We start from the raw sequence: 20,592 nt of genomic DNA, 5'->3' as shown, positions 1-20,592 counted from the left end.
TTTCCTTTCTCTTTTCCCCTCACACTGAGCCCTCGCAGACACACTGACCTCAGCAGTTGGTGCAAGTGGTCTGTCAATAAAACGCTGCGACACTGATGATACCGAGCAGCTCCCAGGTGGGTGAAAGTGTGTGAATGTGCGGATTACACCCTGCTCCTCCCTGCTGATTTGAAGAACACATTCTTTCAAGCTGAAAGGCCAAAGACATGAATGAAGAATTCCAGTTCCATCAAGAAATCCTGCTGCAGAACGACGCAGAGGTGACCTTGAGCCCTTGTAACGCACCATAAACACAGGCAATGAAACTAATCCAGAGTACATGCATATGATTCATCACCTTTGTCCACAGTTCTCGTTTTACCCATGGCAGAAAAATAGCCTTTCAGCAAGGTTATCCAAAGGATTAAAGGAGGAAAACGTCCAGGGAATTCTCATATTATAACCCCAGATGATAAGAGAATAATTCCCAAAAGGCATCTTGACAAGCTAAAAGTCTGACACTCAATCCGGAGCTCATCTGGACTTATATTTGTTTCGGCGGGGTGGAGTTAATGGTACCACAGGTCCAATCAAGCTCTGATATTTTCTGTGTGTCTCTGTGGGTGCACACATCTTCTCACCATGGAAATAAACGTTTGTCCATTCATGTGTGCGTCTGTGTATGCGCATGTGGTTAGACGGGGGCAAGACAGCACCTCTGTTTTTGGGCATGGGGCAGGTCCAGTAGCTAAGGGAGTATCCCGGCTACAGCGCGGCCTTCCAGTGGAAAGCAGCCATCAGAGTCTGAGTCACACGTCCCTGCTACAAACAGCTCACATTTTTAGCCCTTCTTTCCTTTAACCCTTTTTCTTTCTCTTTCTCTTCTTCATCATCATCATCATGTCCACATTTCAAGTTTTTCAGCTCTCATGTTTCCATGGAAGTCACACAAAGATAGGAATGCATGGTTGGCAGCCCAGATAGCTTTTCAGTAAGACTCTTTTCTCAAGGGCACAAACAATAATAGCATTTCTCATTTAAAATGCCATCACATGGAAACATGAGGACAGCAAAGCACCCCGAAGCAGAAAAAGGTCCTAACTGGAATTTCTTTTCACCATACCAGAACAAATCTGGAGATGGGTGACTGATAAGCACTTACAATTTCAAAATCTTACAAAATTCTCAGCTTGTTGATACTTGAAAACAAACCTAATGTTTTCTAAGTGAAAGTTCACATGTAGCAATTTCATCAACTTCTTTTCAGCGTCTATGAGCAAGTCAAAAATAACTGTGTAATGTGCTCCTTTGCACATGTGCAGGTACCAGCACTGGATCAGATTTAACCCGGTGTGTGTGAACAAGCCTCAAAACTCATTTATGGTACAGCGGACATTGTTAAATATCTTATTTATGGGGCTATGACTTAATTTATTAAGTAAATGTGGTGTCAGGACATTTAGGAGAATTTTTAATGTATGAAGAAAAAAAAAATACATGACTCACTTAGCAGTTAATTGTGCTCACAGACCACCCTGAAGTCTGAGCTCCATCTCTGGTAATTTTAGCTTTTTATCTATTTCAGTTATGACACAGTAATTAAGTGCCTCCATCTTACATATACAGTCTATGTAATACAAACAGATGACACTATTCTTTTATAAATGTGGTTTGGACAAACCATCATGTTTACGCCCAGTAAAGCACACCCAAAGCATTTAAGCCTTCATCCCCTCAGCCGCTGACTGGTGCACAGTTTGATTCCCAGATGCATTCATCAAGTCCAAAAACAGGAGCTAGCATGACAGACCGGGATGCAACTCAGCAGCCAAAACAAGTACAGAACAATATGATATCAGTCAGCTTTTCCCCCCCAGACTTTACTCACTCGCGCTCTCCTTTTCTACCCTCACCGCATTCCATGCAGGCACACACACAAAGACAGAAAGAAACCCACAAGGCGTGCCGTCCCATTGTGCAATCCTGACATTATATTTCCCCATCCTGAGCTACTGACTTACTGCTCTGCTAGGAGAAAAGAGCAGCAATGAAGAAGAATTTGAACCAGAGAAAATCTGGCATGGGAACGAAAGGAAAGCTACTAGACTGTTTTCATTCCTGTTCCTCCAACTGAGGAACGCATAAAACATGCAGTTTTTTTAATCGCACTACCTGCGGAGCACGTCTTGGATTGTGCACGTTTAAGATAATGAAAAATAACCACACATATTTTATATTGTTTGTTTTTTTAGCCAAAAATCCCTCACCCAGAAAATATCCTTGACTGTACGCTTCATTTTCATAACCTGGTTACATCATTTTGAAGCTGAAACTTTGCATTTTCAGGGACATGTTTGCTACATTTTACAGCATTTTGATTGAAATACTTGAAAATTGTACAAAGCACCTGTGCTTGTAAAATTCTAGCATTTATTAGCATGTTAAGGCTAATTGGCAACTATACGCACCCACACAGTCTAGGATGCACCTCAGTAACTGAGCTTGCTGACTCGGCTGATGACGCTACATTTGTTTTTAAATGTGGTCAAACCACATTTGGACACATTAAAACGAAAACGAAGACAAATTCTCACTCAGTGCTTTAAAGACCAGCATGTCACATCATCGTGTCCATCTTTTACATACAGTCTGAAGTCATCTCTGCTGCTTAAGAGATCATTGTTCATCTTCCTATTTTTGCCTGAATCATTAACAGAAGACTGGTGCCTAATGTTTCTATCCAGCGTAGACGAGCCTGGAAATAGAATAATATTTATCTAAATTCATTTTTTCAAATCTTTTAAGGCAAAGCTGAACGTTAGTTTGACATTTTGTTTACAACTACAGTGCAACATCAGCGTCATGTCAAACAGTTGTTTCTTTATGAGCCTCTGTTTTGCTTAGCGTGCAAATTATCTGAAAGCCTTCAGTCTTATGTAAATTCGCCTCGTGATTTTTCACAGTGTGCTGGAGATGTGAAAAAAATATTGCCGAGACGGGAAACACGATGCGCCATCTCTGATGAGGGAGTATTCTAAACAGATAGAAACCACCAGGAAGATCAAAAGCTTGACTCATTATTTCAATCAGCAACATGAGGAAGTAAAACTCCACCGGGGAAACTGCAGATGACACACAAGTCGCTTGGAGGCTGAATAATCCTCAACTACTGCAGACTTAACAACCTGATGTCTACAATGGGCATTTCTGTCACCGTGGGAACAACAACAACAGAAAATCTTGCTATGGAGTCACATGTGTTTCCACCAACAGCTTTACAACAGTGTCTCCTGTTACCAGCAGAATTAGTCCCATACTTCACTGTTCTTACAGTACAGATGTACCATCATTTCATTAATTTTATGTTCTACACTTTTAACAACGTAGAACACATAAATCGTTCTTTTAGTTAAGCTGATGTAAACGTAATCAGACGTACTTAAATAATTACATGCCTGCATGTACAGTAAACTGCGAGGGCCATGATCCCCTCCATCCTCCTGCCACGAAAGATCCCATTGTCACATGGTTTCAATGAAAAAAGTGCACGTTCATGATGCAGCAGAAAAAGCATCTGTATGTTCACTGAAAACAGATTCAAATTCAGTCAGACAAATGAAAGAGCTGTTTTCAATATACACTGCCTTCTTGTCGCTCTGTATATTTATCATGAAATGTGCACAGAAGTGTTTCCACAACAGTGTTTTCAGCATTTTATCCTGGATTTGTTCTCTGTTACCAGTGTTTCCCTACAATGAGTCCAGCCTGCTCCACTCTGTGTAGAAAGAAGGACTCGTTTAAAATACAGCCGGGCTTGTTGGACTGCCTCTCAACTCAAGGTTTCATCATCTCATTTAGCTTCCAAACGCTTATCCCAACCTCAAATATAACCCTAAAATGAAGCGTTAAGCCTCAAACAGGTGTTTGAATGGATGTGGAAAAACGAGAGCTGGACAAAAAGTTGTCAGTTTTACAATATGTAATCTCTCTCACGGTCTAAGACTTAAACTGGCTCTCACAAAGATGACAGAACAAGTTTCTATTTAATTTCACGGAGGAATGATTCTCAAGAAAGCTGCAACACACTCCCTGTGCTGCACAGCCACAAAAACAAGTCCGCGCACACACACTCGCTCTCACAAACACAGTATATCTTTTTAGCTGTCTGCTTTTCAAAATAGCCTCTTTGCGACTGCCTGTGTGAGTCATTCAGGAAAAATCTGTAAATTATAGCTGTAACAAAATGTCCTGGATTAAACTCTCTCCAAACAGACTGTGCAATGAGCTGCTTCTAAAATAGAGTTGATATTTGTCTCTGACAAGCCGTCTTTTTAAAAATCAGGAATCGGCCCAAACACAATATCACACATCATGAAGACCCTGCAGAGCCTCATCCTGGACCAGTTCACCTGCCGACCCTGAGTTGGAGTTGACTGAGGTCTTCATCCCCCCCCTTCCTCTTCAGCCTCTACATTGCAGACTTCAGCTACATCTTCAGCAGTCTCCTGAACTCTGCAGCAGTGTTATGTATCAGAAGCAAGGAGCACGGGGCTGTGGTGGGTAACTGTAATACATAGTACAACCAGAACAGTCTTCAGCTGTTTGTGGACATTAAGAGAATTACAGCTCTATTGGCACTGTTTCCATGTGCAGACACCGGAGGCTCAAGTACTCTGTGTTCATCCTGATGCAGAGAATGGCACAGGAACTCATTCCTGCCAGGAGCCATCAAACGTTACAACTACCCACTATGACATCTGGACTGTTTAGACTCGCCATATCTTGTGTTTATTGTCCGTAGTATCATTAAACTTTGGAGTATTTATTTTAACTTACTGTACCTTGAATGTGGCCCTTTTTAAACGTATTTTTATATATGTTGCTTACATTTTTCTAGCTTCATATTTTATATCATATTGATATTTTCATTTATCCCTCCACCTCACCCACACACCGTGATTAATAAAGTATTCTGATTCTGACTGATTTCACAGCGTGGATTTCTTTGGGATTTCCCCGGTTCACGTCGAGAGACAAATAACAAAACTGAACAATCAATATTGACTTCGGTTACCGGTAAACCTGTGTGGCTTCTGTTTTCTGAGCATCGGTATGAATGCAGATTTTCCGGAAGTCCCGGGTGATCAACAGGTTCAGTAAAACTCAAACCAGGACAGCTGACACAAACCTCACATTTATTCCTATTTTCTGGAGTATGATGTCATCATTGGGCGAAGCGCCTGCTGGGTGTCGCGCACCGCTCTGCTGCCGCGTGATTGGCTGATTCTAATGTGGTTTCTAACAAAGCGCTCACTCGGTGTACATGCATGCTTTCGTCACGAGTTATGAGGACGCTCTCACTCTGTGCCTCTCTGGCGCCCCCTGCTACCACTTAGTACATATGACATAAATAGAACCCCACAGCCTTCCACTGAAGTCATTCACAAGCACAGCACATCCACGCCATCCACTGGCTGACACACTGAATGGAAACTGTCAGCATGGGTCACGGAGTTCATGCACTGATTGAACTCTCTGCCTGCTCCCTGTTAGAAACTATAAGAAGCAGAATAAATGCATTTCATCTTCCAGCTGAAACACATTCAGCTCTCCGTCCTACCTTCGTCTTCTTCTGCCTTTTCTTCTGCAGCGCTTTAAAACGCGTCTCCTGTCTCTGCGCTCACGGGTGACCTTTCCAAATGTCGCCAGTCCCAGTTAATCGCGATATCATCCGCTGGGACGCGTTTCCTTTGAACAAATCGGAGAGCCGCGGAGCTCCGAGTCGAGTCGACCCGGGCCAGCAGCCACCTGCAGATCCACACACTTGATTAGGCTGCCAATCTCCGCTAATTACAATGCAGCCTGCAGGCGCCACCTGGCGACCATGATTAACGCTTCGGTAGTGACAGTATTTTTAGCTGGTGAGGGCTAAAGTCGAGCAAGGAATGTTTGGAGAATATAAACCAAATGTGTGTAAGGGGTGACTAATACTGGGGGTACGGAACAGGGGTGTGTCCAGAGGGCCGGCATGAGGGGTGGCACAGCCCCCTCATGGTGCCCCCCACTAAGGTAACTAGAGCAGAGTAGTGCTGAGAGCATGGCTACTCTGTTTCTGTATATTATGCTGCTATCCTCCTCTAATCATATTTTGGATGAATTCCTTGCACTGTGTACTCCCTGCCATGTATTTTAATGATTTTAAACTATGATTCTGCTAATACATGATGCTGGGTTATTGTAGACAAAGCTACCGAGCGTTGTATGTGATTAAAACAGTCAAGCTGCAACAACAAAGTGATATACATGGTTTTATTTTAAGTACTTTAAGTACATTTTGAAATGATGTGTATGCTAGTATTTAAATGAGGACATGACTTTTACTCGAGTCACGTTTCTTGTTCCTGGAATAGCCCATGCAAACATCGCTCCCAGAGCACGGATGGCTTTTTTCTTCTCCTCCTGCTGAACAGCTGATGATAGCACCACTGATGATAGCACCACTGAGTTCAGGTTTTAAAGATTAATGAGAGTCTGCAGGATGTTGTGCTTTATGTTTGTGTTTAAGTGCTGCCTTAATTTCTGAATTCATCTCCAACAGTGACACAAGCAAAATAGAAAGTGCTTGTACTGTAGTTATGCTGTGATATGAGAGTGATGTAAACTCAATTTACTGCAAGAGGCCAGATGGTTGGAGTGCCAGTGAAAAAACAAGTTAACCCAGTGGTTTTCAAATAAACGTACACTTTAAAGTAATCACTTTGCTGCTGTGTATCTGAACATGTTACTTTTTTGTGTCGTTCACATTTTTACTGTCAGGCATCATATTAGGCCTGTTTAGACCCAAAAAGCCAAGATTACGTTGCTGTAAGTTTAAAGTAAAATATTAGATGGCAAAACAAATCTTTAATACCTCAAAATCTCTTTTTTTTTTTTTCAAAACTTGAAATGGCCCCGGTTCTTTTTCCACACAGGATCCCACTGAAGCTTGTTTTGGACTGAAGCTGATGCTGATGCTCAGGTAAAATTACTTCACATCACACTTCGTACACCTGTTACTACAGCGGTTAGCAATACACTTTTAATGAATTAAATAACTGTGGTTTTCATTTCACTTGGGACCCCCGGAGAGCCCTCAGGGAGCCCCCAGCTCCATGGACCCCACTTTGCTAGTGATTGATACACTGACCTGTGCCGGGCTTTCCATGAATTGATAATTTAATTAAAGCGGCATCCAGGGAGCATCATACAAGCCTTCCTCAAGGCGACTATAGCAGTACGACTGCCATCATCAAGGTGTACAGATGGCCCAGTTGAATGTTGCAGTCAGTTTAATTCCCTGCGATCCCAAACTCGTTCTAAATACAAACAAAAAAACACAAATTAAAAACAACTCGAGTGTACTGCCGAAAGATATTCTACAGAGCTCTTGGTGGGTTTGCTTATCATTATGTAACGGCTGAGCATGAATTTTACATGACCTATGTTACTGAGCTGTAAATGGTTTGTTTACATCTGTAACGTTCATAAATGATGGAATAGGACTCTGGGTCACTCGAACGCATCGTGACACTGTGATGTAGACTCCTCTGGTCTTAATGCTGTACCTTATGGGTGGCATATTAGTTATATTAATTCAAATAAATTATTTATAAATAATATAGTTGAATCCAGAAAGCGCTGAAAATCATTTTTATTAATAAAATATTCAACAATTTCCAGTTTAAAAGTACTTGTTAGGTTAAATGGAAGTATTAAATGGAAGAGTTACGACACTTTTATTAATAAGATTAACAAGAATTCAGGTGGGGGGGCAAAAGGTGGGGTGCATCCTGGGCAGGTCATCAGTCCATCGCAGACAAAACACACACCTGCGCGTCCACGTTAGACTCATCAGCAAACCTGCAAAGCACGTCTTTGGACTGAGGAAGGAAACTCCTGCAGCAACAAGGCGGACATGCAAACTGTACACAGAAAGGCCCCACCCAACCGGGAGGTTCACACGGGGACAGACGAGATGACAGCGTTAACCACACCATAATCAGACTGCTCCATAATTAAATACGTCCAAAATAAGATATTTAAAAAACTGCTCAACAGGAGATCATAAAAAAAACTGCCACATATCAAACATCCATAAATGTCTTCTGTTCAAGTTCAAGTTTTTCTTTGATTAATGACAAAGGCTTGATCACCTCTGTTAACTATCAAAGATCCGTAAGAAAAACCAGCAGTTAAGAAGATGGAAGCCAGTGAGTTACTTTGTATGATCCTTTATTTTCTTGTACTGTGCCACTCATGCTCTCACTCGTCTCATCCTGTGTTGCAGCTTCCTTCATGCTTCCTCTAAGCTCATTTTCTTCTGATTGGCTGCCACTCTCAAAAAAATAAAGCAAACATCAGGTGATTTGGGCTTCTGTGCTCACCGCCTGAGCTACCTGCCTGACGGGGGTATTCACTCTCTGAGACCTGAAATGAAAGAATGGAGAAAATATCTGAAAGTGAGTGTGTAGAGCAGTCTGAGCTTTGGGCTCACAGGGATGATTTATCCTCACATTTAACTATTCTTCATATCTATTACTGTAGATATGAAACATGGCTTACATACCTTGTAATATGAAGGCAACCATTGTCATAATTTGGTGTTATATAAATAAAACTGAATATGAGCATCCTCCTTATATCAGTATCTATGCGACAGAAAATAAGGAAATGCATAATAGATCCCTTTACAATTCATAGACTTTTCATTTTACCCTTGAATAAATGTTAAAGTGCATTCAAGCTTCAACTTGAGAGCCATCCGACGTGAGACATTTTATTTGTATCAAGCCATCATCATTTTTAATGAAATTTGACCCAGTTTGTGACTCTGCCCTTCTGCAGATTAAAAAGTACAATCTTTCATTGTGAACAGTAAAAGCAATATCCAAATCACCCAGCTGTCTGCAATACATTCAATAAAATGAGACATTATTGCCAAGAATCACAAGAAGGCCAAGCAGGACTCCTGAGTTCAAAGCGCTCTGTGAGATCACTGCCATACGGGAAGCGAGCGGTGAGGTGAGCCTTACTCATCACTAGGCGTGTCACTAGCTGTACAGCATCAATATGATTAGACACACAGACGGGGGGAGGGGAGAGGCAAGAGGGAAGGGGGTGGAAATAGGGGAAAGTGAGGCAGAGAGATGACCTAATACCCGTAAAAAGAAATGAAGTCATACTAACCTGACTCATATTCCCAGCTGACACCAGCTCTCCCAATCACAGCATCCCCAGTGTGTTCGTTGACAGAGGTGTGTATGTGTGTGCCGGTCAACAGCTTCATTATGCATGTAAGCTTTTCACAGCAGGTGAGATGACTGTACAATACTTTTGTGATTGATTTGCACTTTTGTGATTGCAGATAGAAATAAAGTCTGCTGTGTACACGGGAAGGCTGAAACACTCGTTGGGTTCTGGACAATTTGTTGGACAAAACAAACACTTTTAGTGAAGCTGTGGAAGGCTAAATGATTAACTGGTAATAAAAATAACTGACATATGAATCAATAATAATTTTGTTGGCTACTTGTGTGTCACACTGCTCGCTGAACAAATCCCAGAGCACTGCAAAAAATAAAAAGTAGCACAAAAGAACAAATAAAAACTGCCATTTTAACTTGATCCCATTTAAATGAGACTGATTTCAAGTTCAAGTCCTGAGCAGCAACCACACAATTTTACAGCTAAATTACCACAAACATCCAAAGATGCATCACAGACTCATTTTTTAAGTGGGAGGGTCATAATATTATTTTATTCTAAATAAATTAAAGAAACTAAATAAACCAATATTTATGAACACAAAGCTACTTTTTGTAGTTACCCTCTACAAAATGTTCTATTTCTTACCACCAGGTGGCAGCGTGTTAGTAGCAGGTGCCTTCAGAAGTCTGTCTGCGTGCTGCTGTTTAATTGTTGACGTTTCCTTTTAGCTGCCCCAATTTCATCAACATGCTTTTTCTTTTCCCAGGTGTTAAAAAAAATAATGTGCTCTTTATGACTGTTTCTGTTTTTAAAAAAAAGTTTAAACTGACTCACTGCGCCATCTTTTGGTACAAAGTGGTGTTGCAGCAGTAACGCAGATATTTCTGAGGTCGCAGCTGTCGCCTCTGTAAATCGGTTTAGTCAATTTTGAAAGGTTTTAAACTATTTCTCTATACGGGAATTTTACAGTAATTATCTTCAAAGAACTCAAGCCTCCTCAGAGTTGTTTTGGTTGTCTTGGTTTGTTTGGATTTATTGGACATCAGTATTTCAATGCTACACGTACAGAACTGCTGCAGAATTGCCTGCTCTCAAAAAAACACAAAAAAACCACACAAATTAGCAGACGCGTAAAGAAAACTTACAAAAAAAAAGAATAAAGCAGGGAAGAGTAGCCTCTACATTTAGCATGTTATTTATTCAGCTGATCGTCTTCAGGGCTCTCGTTGGCTTATGAACACAAGATGTGGTATCATTTGCATGAGGTCTTACATCATCCCAGAGTGCCCGTTCACTGTGGCATCAGCACGTGGTGCTTAGCCAACATGTCCCTTTGTGCTCGCAGAAGCCTCATTCAAGTGACAGCGGGGCACCAGAAAAGTCTTGAAAAGGACATCTGGCCATGGAAGTCAAAGGGATGTCCTTTAGGGATTCTCGGACATGTCTTTACAGCCTTTTAAGCTCGTCCTCCGAGAGAGACAGATACTGTCCATAGGTGAAAGCAATATTTGCATGAGCTCTTGGACAAAGAGATGGGTGTGCAGCACACAAAACCACAGCATCTCCCCAAACATGCCAGTCAGCCTTTCATTAAGCACAGGGAGGAAAAAAGGAAAAAGGAGAAACAGCATTACTGTGACGAACAGATGGTCAAAATCACTGAGTTTTTTTATGTGCAAGTAACATGACCTCAGCACTCTGGGTTTCACAAGTATCCTGTAGCAAATGCACACACACACACGCAAGCACAAAAGGACAAATGACAATTGTAGCCTACAGCTGAAAGATGTGAATGAAATCTCGACCTGCTGCGGTCCATTCACAGCCAGAGAAGATTTCGTTTAGGGTCATAAAGATTATGTGATACAACAGCATCACCAGTGGGCAACACCCAGACTCACACATTCAGGCAGAGACGGGTGTGTGGATGTTGGGGGGGGGGAAACACTATCCCAGATCCATGCTTTTTATTGATTGGGGCTCTGGACTCCCAGCAGACCCCTTTTAATGGAGCCAGACGACCTCCTGGACGCTCATTGAAAGGCTGGTCCTCGTGTGGGTGCTTTTCTCCATCACAGCCTCGTTCTCACCCAATCCTCAGCGTTCTCCAAAGGGTGGGGATTGGGAGCAGACCCCCTGGGCCTACACTGTGGTCCTTCATAGATCACGCCATCATGCTCTCCTCCTCCTGCTGGTGCTGTTTTTTTTGTTGTTTTTTCCCCTTTTCTCTAACCACGTCGTTGGCTGGAGTGGGGGATGTTTTAATCCTGGCCTCATACCAGGAGTTGTCCTGTGAGTTCTCATCTGCAACACGTCCTTAGGGAACAAACCCCTTCCTGATTGGCACCCAGAGAGCGCGTCTAGACTATGATTACACATGTAAATACACCTGCCGTATCAGTGTGACAGAGTCTTATCACGACACAGATATTGTTTCTATTCTCAGACCTGTTGTTTGGATATTTGTGATTATATTATTGCTCTGTTCTACGTGTTATTAAAAGGCAGAAGGCATTCTCACTAGAGATGCAAAAATATTCATGCTGAAGAGTCACATGCCATGCTCAGCCTGTCACTTAAGACTGTTTATTTCATTACAGCTGCAGCCCAGTTGCAGTCTGGGAAAACACCATGAACGATGGAGAATAAGAAAACAGTACATTAATGATTGGGGTTAAATGCAGAATAATCTCCACAGTGGGAAAACTATTAGACACATCAACAGACTTCACTGGAATTTTACCCATCAGCTGTTTCTTGTATTTTCAAGTGCTGAACCTGAACTTGCCATGAACCCACAGGCCAAAGATCTGAATTACAAAAAAATTATTGTGGAGTGGAAATAAAGCAGAAGAGCAAACATCCCCATAGTTCGCTTTGTCATTCAGGTAGCCTTACGCAACACATCCTCACTGTACAGCCCATATATGCACAGATGGTAAGGACAGCCTGAGTTAGACTGACACTCTGAGGAAGCTGAAAACATGGACATCAGTTGCTGCTCAGCACTGTACCGCGATTCAGACACCAACAACTGACACAACTTAAACAGCAACGTAGAACTTTGCAATAAAATAATTATAAATCTAAACGGGTTCCCACTCATCTCATTGGCTTGTTTACTGTGGATATCTGTAAAAAAAAATCTGCTTTCAGCCTCAATCGAATTAACTGAAGTTGCAGGTACTTTGCTGAACCTTGAGTGAAACATGAAACCTTCACAAAGGAGGGAGGAAACCGATCACGTGGGCTGTGATTTCAGTTTCAGGATAATGATTTGATTTCCTATCGCTGCAGTTGGGATCTTTGTGCTGCGCCGAGCTACAAGCGAGCCGTCGGCGTGGCTTCAGTCGAGGACATCTTGGGGAGTCGGCGCGGTTCTTTGTTCGCGGCGGCTCCGTGCTTTAAAAACAACACAAGGGGAAATGCTGTTCTCATGTTCCCCCCACTGCATAGGGTCTGCAACGCCTGTCTGACAACTCCCTCTCCTCACCCGCCAACAGACGCCCGCCTCCTATATAGCCTACATAACATCCTCATGCGCAACGGCGCCGGAGACAACAGCGCGGTGACCTGCCGCAAAGCACGGCTACACCGAGGTGGGCGGACCCCCTCCCCCCCAAAAAAGAAAAGAAAAATGCCACCAACTCCTTAAATTCATCTCAGATGCCGCCGCTTTTTTCTAAAACCTCCTCATCATAAAGTTGACATCATCCGTTGAGCGCCATGTGCGCACTGTGCCCGCACCTTTTAATACGCAACTGTTTACATCCCGGCTGCCCGTCCTTACATAAGTGGCCAAACAAAAATGCGGCTCTCGGGCTACACTGCGGCTTCGGAGCCGTACCTTTCCGCTCATGTGATTGCAGTGCGGGGATGTGAGGCAATGAGGAGCCGAGTCTCTTTCTTTCTGCTTTCTGCGTGGAACGCGAGCTGCCACATGTTCGTGAACCTGAGACGGAATGGTACAACGGGAGGGCGGCTCGTTTTGTCTCGGCGAGGAGGGGAAGCTGTGTAAACCAGACTGGGTGGAGCAAAGCATCGCCCAGCCCCATCTGTGTGCAGACGGCCTTGTGTCCCGTTTGCCCGGAGCTCGGAGAGAGACTACTGTACCGAGAGTCTGGCAGATAGAGAGAGAGGGGGCCGGTCTATGGGAGGGGCTAGCGCAAAGGGGGGAATCGAGAGGAGGAGGGGGCGAGGAGGAGGAGGCGGCACGGGTGCTGTTTCTCCAGTCTCTTTCCCCTGTCTTTGTCTCACACACTCTTTTGTTAGCCATGCCTAGCCTGCTGGTTCTAGCAGGGATCATGGAGAAAAATGGGGGCTACGGCAGGGATCTGGCCGGCTCCGGCTTCGGAAGCGAGGGTCTCCTTGTGCCGCCCGACGAGGAGGAAGACGACTCCCGTGCCCTCAGGGTCGCGCTGGGCCAGCTGTCTCTGCTGGGGCTCGGGGAAGGCGAGGACGGCGGCGGAGCCCCAACAACAGGAGTACAGGACCGGAGCAACAATAACAACAACCACCACAACCACACGAACAGCGTCGGCGGCGGGGACACGGCGATTCTGCAAGGCAAGAGCAAGTTGTGCGCCCTGTACGAGAGCTCCTCAAGTGAGACGAAAGGACGAGGCTGCAACATAACAGAATGCGTCCCAGTGCCCAGCTCTGAACATGTGGCCGAGATAGTGGGGAGACAAGGTAAACCGCTGGCTCGCGGGTCATTTTCCCTCCAAACTTGAGCTTTTATCAGACAGCAGTGCATGCGCCCCGCCGTGCGTCCCCGTGTGCTTTGTTGTTTGTTCTCCAACTGTTACCTGGTGTTATTTGACAAAGAAAAGGGAGTGGTGTGTCTGTGTGTGTGTGTGTGTGTGTGTGTGCGTGTGTGTGTGTGTTTTTTCCCTACTCCCCCGAGACATCAGCCAGCCTCCCACTTTTCCTGCTTATATTGTTACAAGTTCTCGTGCACTCATGATTAGAGTCGGAAACGAGGCGTTTCGCAGCTTTAGCCTCGTTTTTCTGGACTAAATTTGCACGAGAGGGAGAGAGCAGGAGAGAGACCCGTTCCCTCCCGGGCGAATTATTCTACATCCACGCCATCAATGTCAGCGCACAGACACACACTGGAGCAGGGAGAGCACTTGCTTCCTTTGTCGTCTGAGACGCGCCAGACTGTTCAAAAAGGCAACGTGCGCCTGGTGTACACAAGAATGTCTCTCGGCGCGAGCCGATGGCCAGGAAAATCAGCGAAATTACACATCTGGCCTCAAAAATCGAGTGGATGTTTTCCCCCCTCTTCCTTTCTAAATTTATTCTGCTCGTTGTTTATGTTGCGCACTGCCCCAGTGACACAATTGGACAATAGAGCGAAGCGTGGTCACCGTTTTTGTTTTTTGGGTTTTCTTTTTCCTCGGATGAGGGAGTTGGAAAGTTCAATTCCAGACACGTTGCAGGTTTTTTTTCTTACAGTTGGAGGTTTTTTCTTGAACAAAGAGCTGAAGTTGAATGACAGCAGCTGTCAAACAAAGGTGTGAGTCGGGGGATGAGGGGAGGGGCGCATTAACACAGTGTTGCTGCTTGGCACACGGGATCGTCTTAAAGGGGTGACTCAGCGAGAAGTTGCACCCGAAGGTGGGAATCCTTCTTTGTTTTTTGGAGGGGGAAAAGCAGAATATTGATATTGTTTGTGGTTATTTGCAGTTGTGCGGTTGTTTGGTTGCATACATGCTTTTTTCATTGTGTAGTTGCAAACAAGCCTGAACTTAAGTTTAAAAAACAAAGGAAAAAAAGGAGGGACCCTGGTGTTCATATGGAGCACTCATTGGTAACTGCTGTGATGAACCCATGGGTGAGAGGGGCAGGGAGAAACAAGGAGTGGGGGGGTGGGGGTACGGCGTCTGAAAGCTGAATGGGAGTCACGCCTTGGAGCTCAACACAAGGGACTCCTCATGAGCCCCACTTCACTGCACACTCTCAATGCCACATGGTTGTCTGTCAGGATAGGGGAGAAATCAGGGGGTTGGATGGAGAGAGGAGCACAATGACTGCAGGGTGGGTGAGGTCCCATCAGCAAATCCCGATTTATCTGCCAACAAAAACAAACAGGAGTTGTGATAGCTCCTTTCACTGACACTCCCCTTTCTTGCTTCGCTGCTGTAGTAACGTGGCTTTAGTGTGTGCTGCTGAGCCCCCCCACATCTCCCATGTCGGCTCCCATTCTTTACCCTGAAGTGTAAGTTTTGAATTTTAATGGGCTAACCGAAGACAGACAGAGGGTGGATCCAGTGTGCACAAGTGCAGCAAGAGGGCCCTTTAGCCTAGACCAGGAAGAAGTGCTGATTTGGGGTGGGGGGAATTTGAGATGAGCTGCTTTTGATCTGGGCCCTTCGTTAGCTGGCACTACATACACACCCCCTTCCGCTCAGAGCCCGTCTGGTGAATCTGGCAAACGAAGCATCCTGTCTTGGAGAAAGGGGTGGGTATGATTGTTTTCTCCTGTCAGAGGCGCAGGCATTGATTCTCCACCTTACGCTGGAGCTCTTCAGATCACGGGTGGCTTTGTTTTGAATCACACTTCACTGCTAATGCAGCTGAAAATTACGTTTCTTCACAGCGACCTTAATTTCCGGGTGTGATTAATTGGCTTTTGCCTTCTTTGTTTACATACGTTTCTTTCATCGAGACATCAATTTCAGCTAATTAAAATTTAAAATCTAGTTTGAGAGAAAGAATTGTTCTTTGAGCCTTTCGTGCCAGGAGCAGGTCTGTTAGGCCAACGCCGGGCAATGACCGCAGAGTGCATGTTCAAATTTGGGGCATGAGGAATGTTATCACCACCCTTCTGCGTGTACCAGCGGTTCCTGGGAAGCCAGTGCCCCTGAACAAAGTGGGTCAGTGTAGTAGCATTAGGGAGATACTCTGCTTCACCTTCAGGTGTCTTTAAACCTTTTGATACCTGGTGCTGTGCTATTCAGCTGGTCATGACACGCTGCGAGCTCTGAAGCACCTGGACTCTGTTACAGTGAGATCAGGGTGGTTTTTTTTAATGTGATGTTGTCCAGAGAGCCACAGTGACACAAGGAAAGCACATTTAATGTGTCAATAAAGGAAGAAATCTTAATGAGGAAGCTGGCAGAGTTTGAATACAAACCTGTGTGAGGTTAATGAGGTGTAATCCAAACAGAACTGCTGTGTCTTCTCTTACCATTGTCTTCTTGACCTCAGGTGTTCCTGGCAATCCTCCTAAATAATTACTGATTTATTATATGCCTGTATCCTCCTCTGTCCCATTACATTGTCAGGTGATTCGTCCTGAAATGACATTAACCTGCACTCTTTCACATTAAGAGTCTGCCTTAAAAGCATTTAACAGAGTAAACTATTCCACGCTGATCAGAAACAGGACCAATGCAGAGCAATAAGTGGCCCAAAAATGAAGCATATGTGGGTTGTCTGTATTGTCTGGAAACAAGTTCAAGGAGAGGTCAGAAAGTAATTGCTCACCAGTACAGTGAAAACACATGGCATCTGCCACAGCCGTGTCCACGCTGGCCGGTGCCTGCACCATGCGTCTTAGTAAGTTTTGTTGTAGTGCAAATAAAATGGCCCTCTCAATAAAGACACTAATGATTACGCCCTTGAACTCTCATAAATCCTGGTAATTACTCAGCTTTTGCTTTGGCCTCCAAGACATTAGGTTAAAGTGGTCATAAGCAGCTCAAACATCAGAATTTTCACTGGACATAGCAGAGACGAGCATTTCTTTCAGCTCAGGCTGATCAAGTGTGTTCCTGGTTGTAACCCTTTTAACTTGATTTGTGCCCCCGAATTGAGCCGGCGTGTCTTTACTCATTTTAAAATGTATGTTGGTGTCTCTGCAGGTTGCAAGATCAAAGCCTTGCGGGCCAAGACCAACACCTACATCAAAACCCCCGTCAGAGGAGAGGAACCTGTGTTCTTAATCACTGGCCGCAAGGAGGACGTTGCTCTGGCCCGTCGTGAAATCATCTCTGCTGCAGAGCACTTCTCCATGCTGCGGGCGTCCCGCAACAAGCTGGGAGTGTCTTTTAGCGGCTCCCCGCCCACACCTTTGCCAGGTCAGACCACCATTCAGGTGAGAGTGCCATACCGTGTTGTCGGGCTGGTGGTGGGGCCTAAAGGCTCCACCATAAAACGCATCCAGCAGCAGACCTGCACTTACATTGTCACTCCGAGTCGAGACCGCGACCCGGTCTTTGAGATCACAGGCTCCCCGAGTAACGCCGAGCGGGCCCGCGAGGAGATCGAAGCACATATCGCCTTTCGAACGGGAGGCCTGCACGACCACAACAACGAGAATGACTGTCTGGGCCCGAATGGTGGGAGCAGCCCGGCGGGCAGCAGCGGTGGTCTGGAGAGCCGGCTACAGCAGGTGTGGGGGCTGCAGGGGGGCCAGCGCAAGCCACTCACCAGCAGCTACCGCCAAAACTTCTCAGATGCCATGGTTGGAGGAGGGGGAGGAGGTAGCGAGGGAGGGGGGATCTACAACAAAGGCAACTTCTCCAGCTCTGGAGAGAAGCCCTGCTCTTATTTTGGATCTGACGGTACCCAGAGCTGGGGTGACCCCGACTACCCCAAACAGGTGGCCTTCTACGCCCAGCAGCGCTCCAAAAGCTTCGGAGGCCTCCCGCTGCCCCTAACCAGACTCTCCCCTGGCTTACCCGAGTCCTGTGGAGGCGGAACCACCAACAACTCTTCAGTCACCAGCATTGTGCCCATATCCGGCTCACCTCACGCCCAGGCCCGCCGCGCCCACAGCGAGCCCACCTCAGCCGGCGAAGGCTTTCCAGGCCGTCTGCCAGTGCCGGACTCGCCGCCGGCCACTGTGCGGGACTGCATGACCTGCTTTGAGAGCAAAGTGACGGCTGCCTTGGTGCCCTGTGGCCACAACCTCTTCTGCATGGAGTGTGCCATCCGAATCTGTGAGCTCAACCACCCGGAGTGCCCAGTGTGCCACACCCAGGTCACACAGGCCATCCGGATATTCTCTTAAGGAACCATTTCAGTTTTTATCATTAGTTTTGTCAGTGTTTGTTCAATAATTATTTACTGTTATTATGATTATTATTATAATACACATTTTGGTTTTTCAGAAAATTTAAAAACAATCAAGCAGATATTTTAGAAGGCACTGCTTGCTTTACTAAAAAGTATAAGAAATATTTTTAAGTTTTTCTTTTATATATATATATGCATATATATTTTATAAAAGTTTTGTTTATAAGAGAAGTATAGTACCTTGCATTTTCAGTTTTTTGACTGCTGCTGTTTTTCATTCATGAATCACAGTGAAGGCAGAGGTAGACAGTAATGTGAACATTTTATTATTCAAATTTTTTATTTTACCGTGAAGTGGGTTTATATTGAAGGAGGAAGATGATTGTTGAGGTACCCAGTCTGCACCCGACTAACCCAGAAACTCACTGTTGTTATTAGAAGGAAAAAAAAAAAGATTCCTCATTGCACCTTACAATCATCTTGGTCTAAAATAGGATTGTCAATCATACCTTGAAATTTCTGGAGCAGATGTGAAGGTGAATTTAGCCTCGAACTGTGATTGTGATTTGATATAATTGGTCCAAAATATTTTGGCAAAAATGAAAATGTGAATAGATTGGTTCTAGTCAAAAGAAACAAAAAGCAGACTTTTATTTTAGAGTCTTAGAAACCAGATAATCCTAAAAAAAAAGGGATAGCTCGTTACATGATTTATTTATACTAATTGGTGGAATTTTATCGGCGTCATTAATCACAGAGATGGATGAAGGCTGTACAAAGTATCAGTAAAAGTCTCTTTCCAGTAGCCATTGATTAAACTTTGGCCACTGCAGTTTGTTGAAAAGATTCAGTAATGCTTGCTCCTCGTGGCACTTGAAAAGCATGTGGTTCCTCGGTTGGCTTAAAGCACTGATTTAATTTGTGAGGCGGAAAGCCTTGGAATTCATCCAGTTGGCTGCTTCTCGATATCCGTCTCCCCGATGGACTTGTCTCAAAGCCACCTTAACCGCGCTTTATTGTTTTGTGGTGGTCATTTGGCCACAGTCGCCGAACAATGTAGGACAAAACACGAGCTCCAGTCAACGAGCGTTTCACTGTAAATAAGGAAGAGAATTAGCATGTGGACAGAAGCCGAGTAAAAATTGTAAAAGTGTTCCCTTAATCAGCAGCACATTAAAGTAGTTGACACTGTAAAATACAGAGTCCCGAGTCAGTAATCCCCACTCTTCGTGCCCTCCGCTAACAGCATTATGTGCGAGCTCTGAGGGGCCTGCTGTCTCCCCTGTAATTAGCAAAGCTGTACAGGAGCAGGTGTTTCATGACACACTGTGGCTGTGACCCCGAGTTCGAGGCCTCGCCTAGCCCCCTTTTCTTTCTCCCTTTTCTTTGGGAGTGGCTTTCATGTCTCCCCCTTCTTACAGTTCGATCGCTTGCTTTCGAAGGCGTCTCTCTGAGCGAGGTGTATTGTCTGGGCCCGGTAACAGCGTGGGCTGCAGAAAGCTCGGACACGGCCTGGATCCACTCATTCATAATTAGGCAAATGGGCTGGTCCAGGTGCGGACCGTGTGGCAGGGTCCCGCGGCAAGCCCCTTACCACCCCACCCCGATGTTAGCCAGCACAGAGGGGGCTGGACGGTCCGCGTGCAGCTGGGTGAAGAGGGCCCCCCGTCTTCCACTCCCCCTTGCCCATTCCGCCCCCCTTTTCCTCTCCGTTTCTGCTGCTCCGAGCCATCCCCAGTGAGGAAAAGGGGGGACTCTTTTGTCCCAAAACACACACACACACAATTTGAATCCTGAATCTGGCAGCGCCTGTGAAATAAGGGGAGGCTAAGGAGAGAAATAAAAAAAAAAATCTACAGTTATCGGGAGACACGACAGTAACACGTTTTTACTGTTGATGTGACACAATTTGAAAATGTTCACCTGCAAAACACAGATTTTACCCCCCACCCTTGCCTTCATTATCCAGCTGCAGCTCCCTGAATTTTGGATGGGGTCCTGTTTGTGTGACGGCACCAGTCCAAATCGAAATTTCCACAAAGCTCCCCCGCCCCCTTTACCTCTGGGCTCCCTCCCCATGTCAGCTCGCTACTGTATGGGACATCCTGCAACTGCCCCTTCACTATGGACACCGAGATTTCAGCCCCCTTCCCCCCCTCACTTGTGTTAAGCTTCCAGAATGAAATCAGACAATTGTAATTGACAGAAAAGCAGAGGAAACGCCCCATTTAACTAGCACTCATGCTGAATCAAATTACACACCCTCTGCGTCTGCCTTAGCCCCAGCCTGGGGATTTCGGAGGGCTAGAGGAGAGCGGATGGGGGGTAGGGATTAAAGCT

General features: G+C 45.1%; 2 protein-coding genes across 3 annotated transcripts in view; one reads left to right on the top strand and one right to left on the bottom strand.

Annotated features, from left to right (window-relative positions):
• Window positions 1-5,800, bottom strand: part of lmna (lamin A) — a 40,035-nt gene extending 34,235 nt beyond the window's left edge. The window contains exon 1 of one of the 2 annotated variants that reach the window (XM_005750948.1): window positions 5,600-5,800. The gene's annotated coding sequence lies outside the window, so the exon portion shown is untranslated. Of the gene's footprint in view, window positions 1-48; window positions 291-5,599 lie in introns of those variants that run through there. The other variant, XM_005750949.1, reaches the window with a different exon arrangement.
• A 7,632-nt stretch (window positions 5,801-13,432) lies between these two features.
• Window positions 13,433-18,283, top strand: mex3a (mex-3 RNA binding family member A). Its single transcript, XM_005750947.1, has 2 exons — window positions 13,433-13,917; window positions 17,097-18,283. Exons 1-2 carry the CDS (start codon window positions 13,500-13,502, stop codon window positions 18,245-18,247), a joined length of 1,569 nt encoding a protein of 522 aa, XP_005751004.1. The 5' UTR covers window positions 13,433-13,499; the 3' UTR covers window positions 18,248-18,283.
• The last annotated feature ends 2,309 nt before the right edge of the window (window positions 18,284-20,592 follow it).

The sequence above is a fragment of the Pundamilia nyererei genome, unplaced genomic scaffold (genome assembly GCF_000239375.1).
Source record: "Pundamilia nyererei isolate P.nyererei 1_Seehausen unplaced genomic scaffold, PunNye1.0 scaffold00294, whole genome shotgun sequence".
NCBI lineage: Eukaryota > Metazoa > Chordata > Actinopteri > Cichliformes > Cichlidae > Pundamilia > Pundamilia nyererei.
Note: the sequence above shows the minus strand (reverse complement) of the source record. Positions and strands in the feature narration are given on the sequence as shown.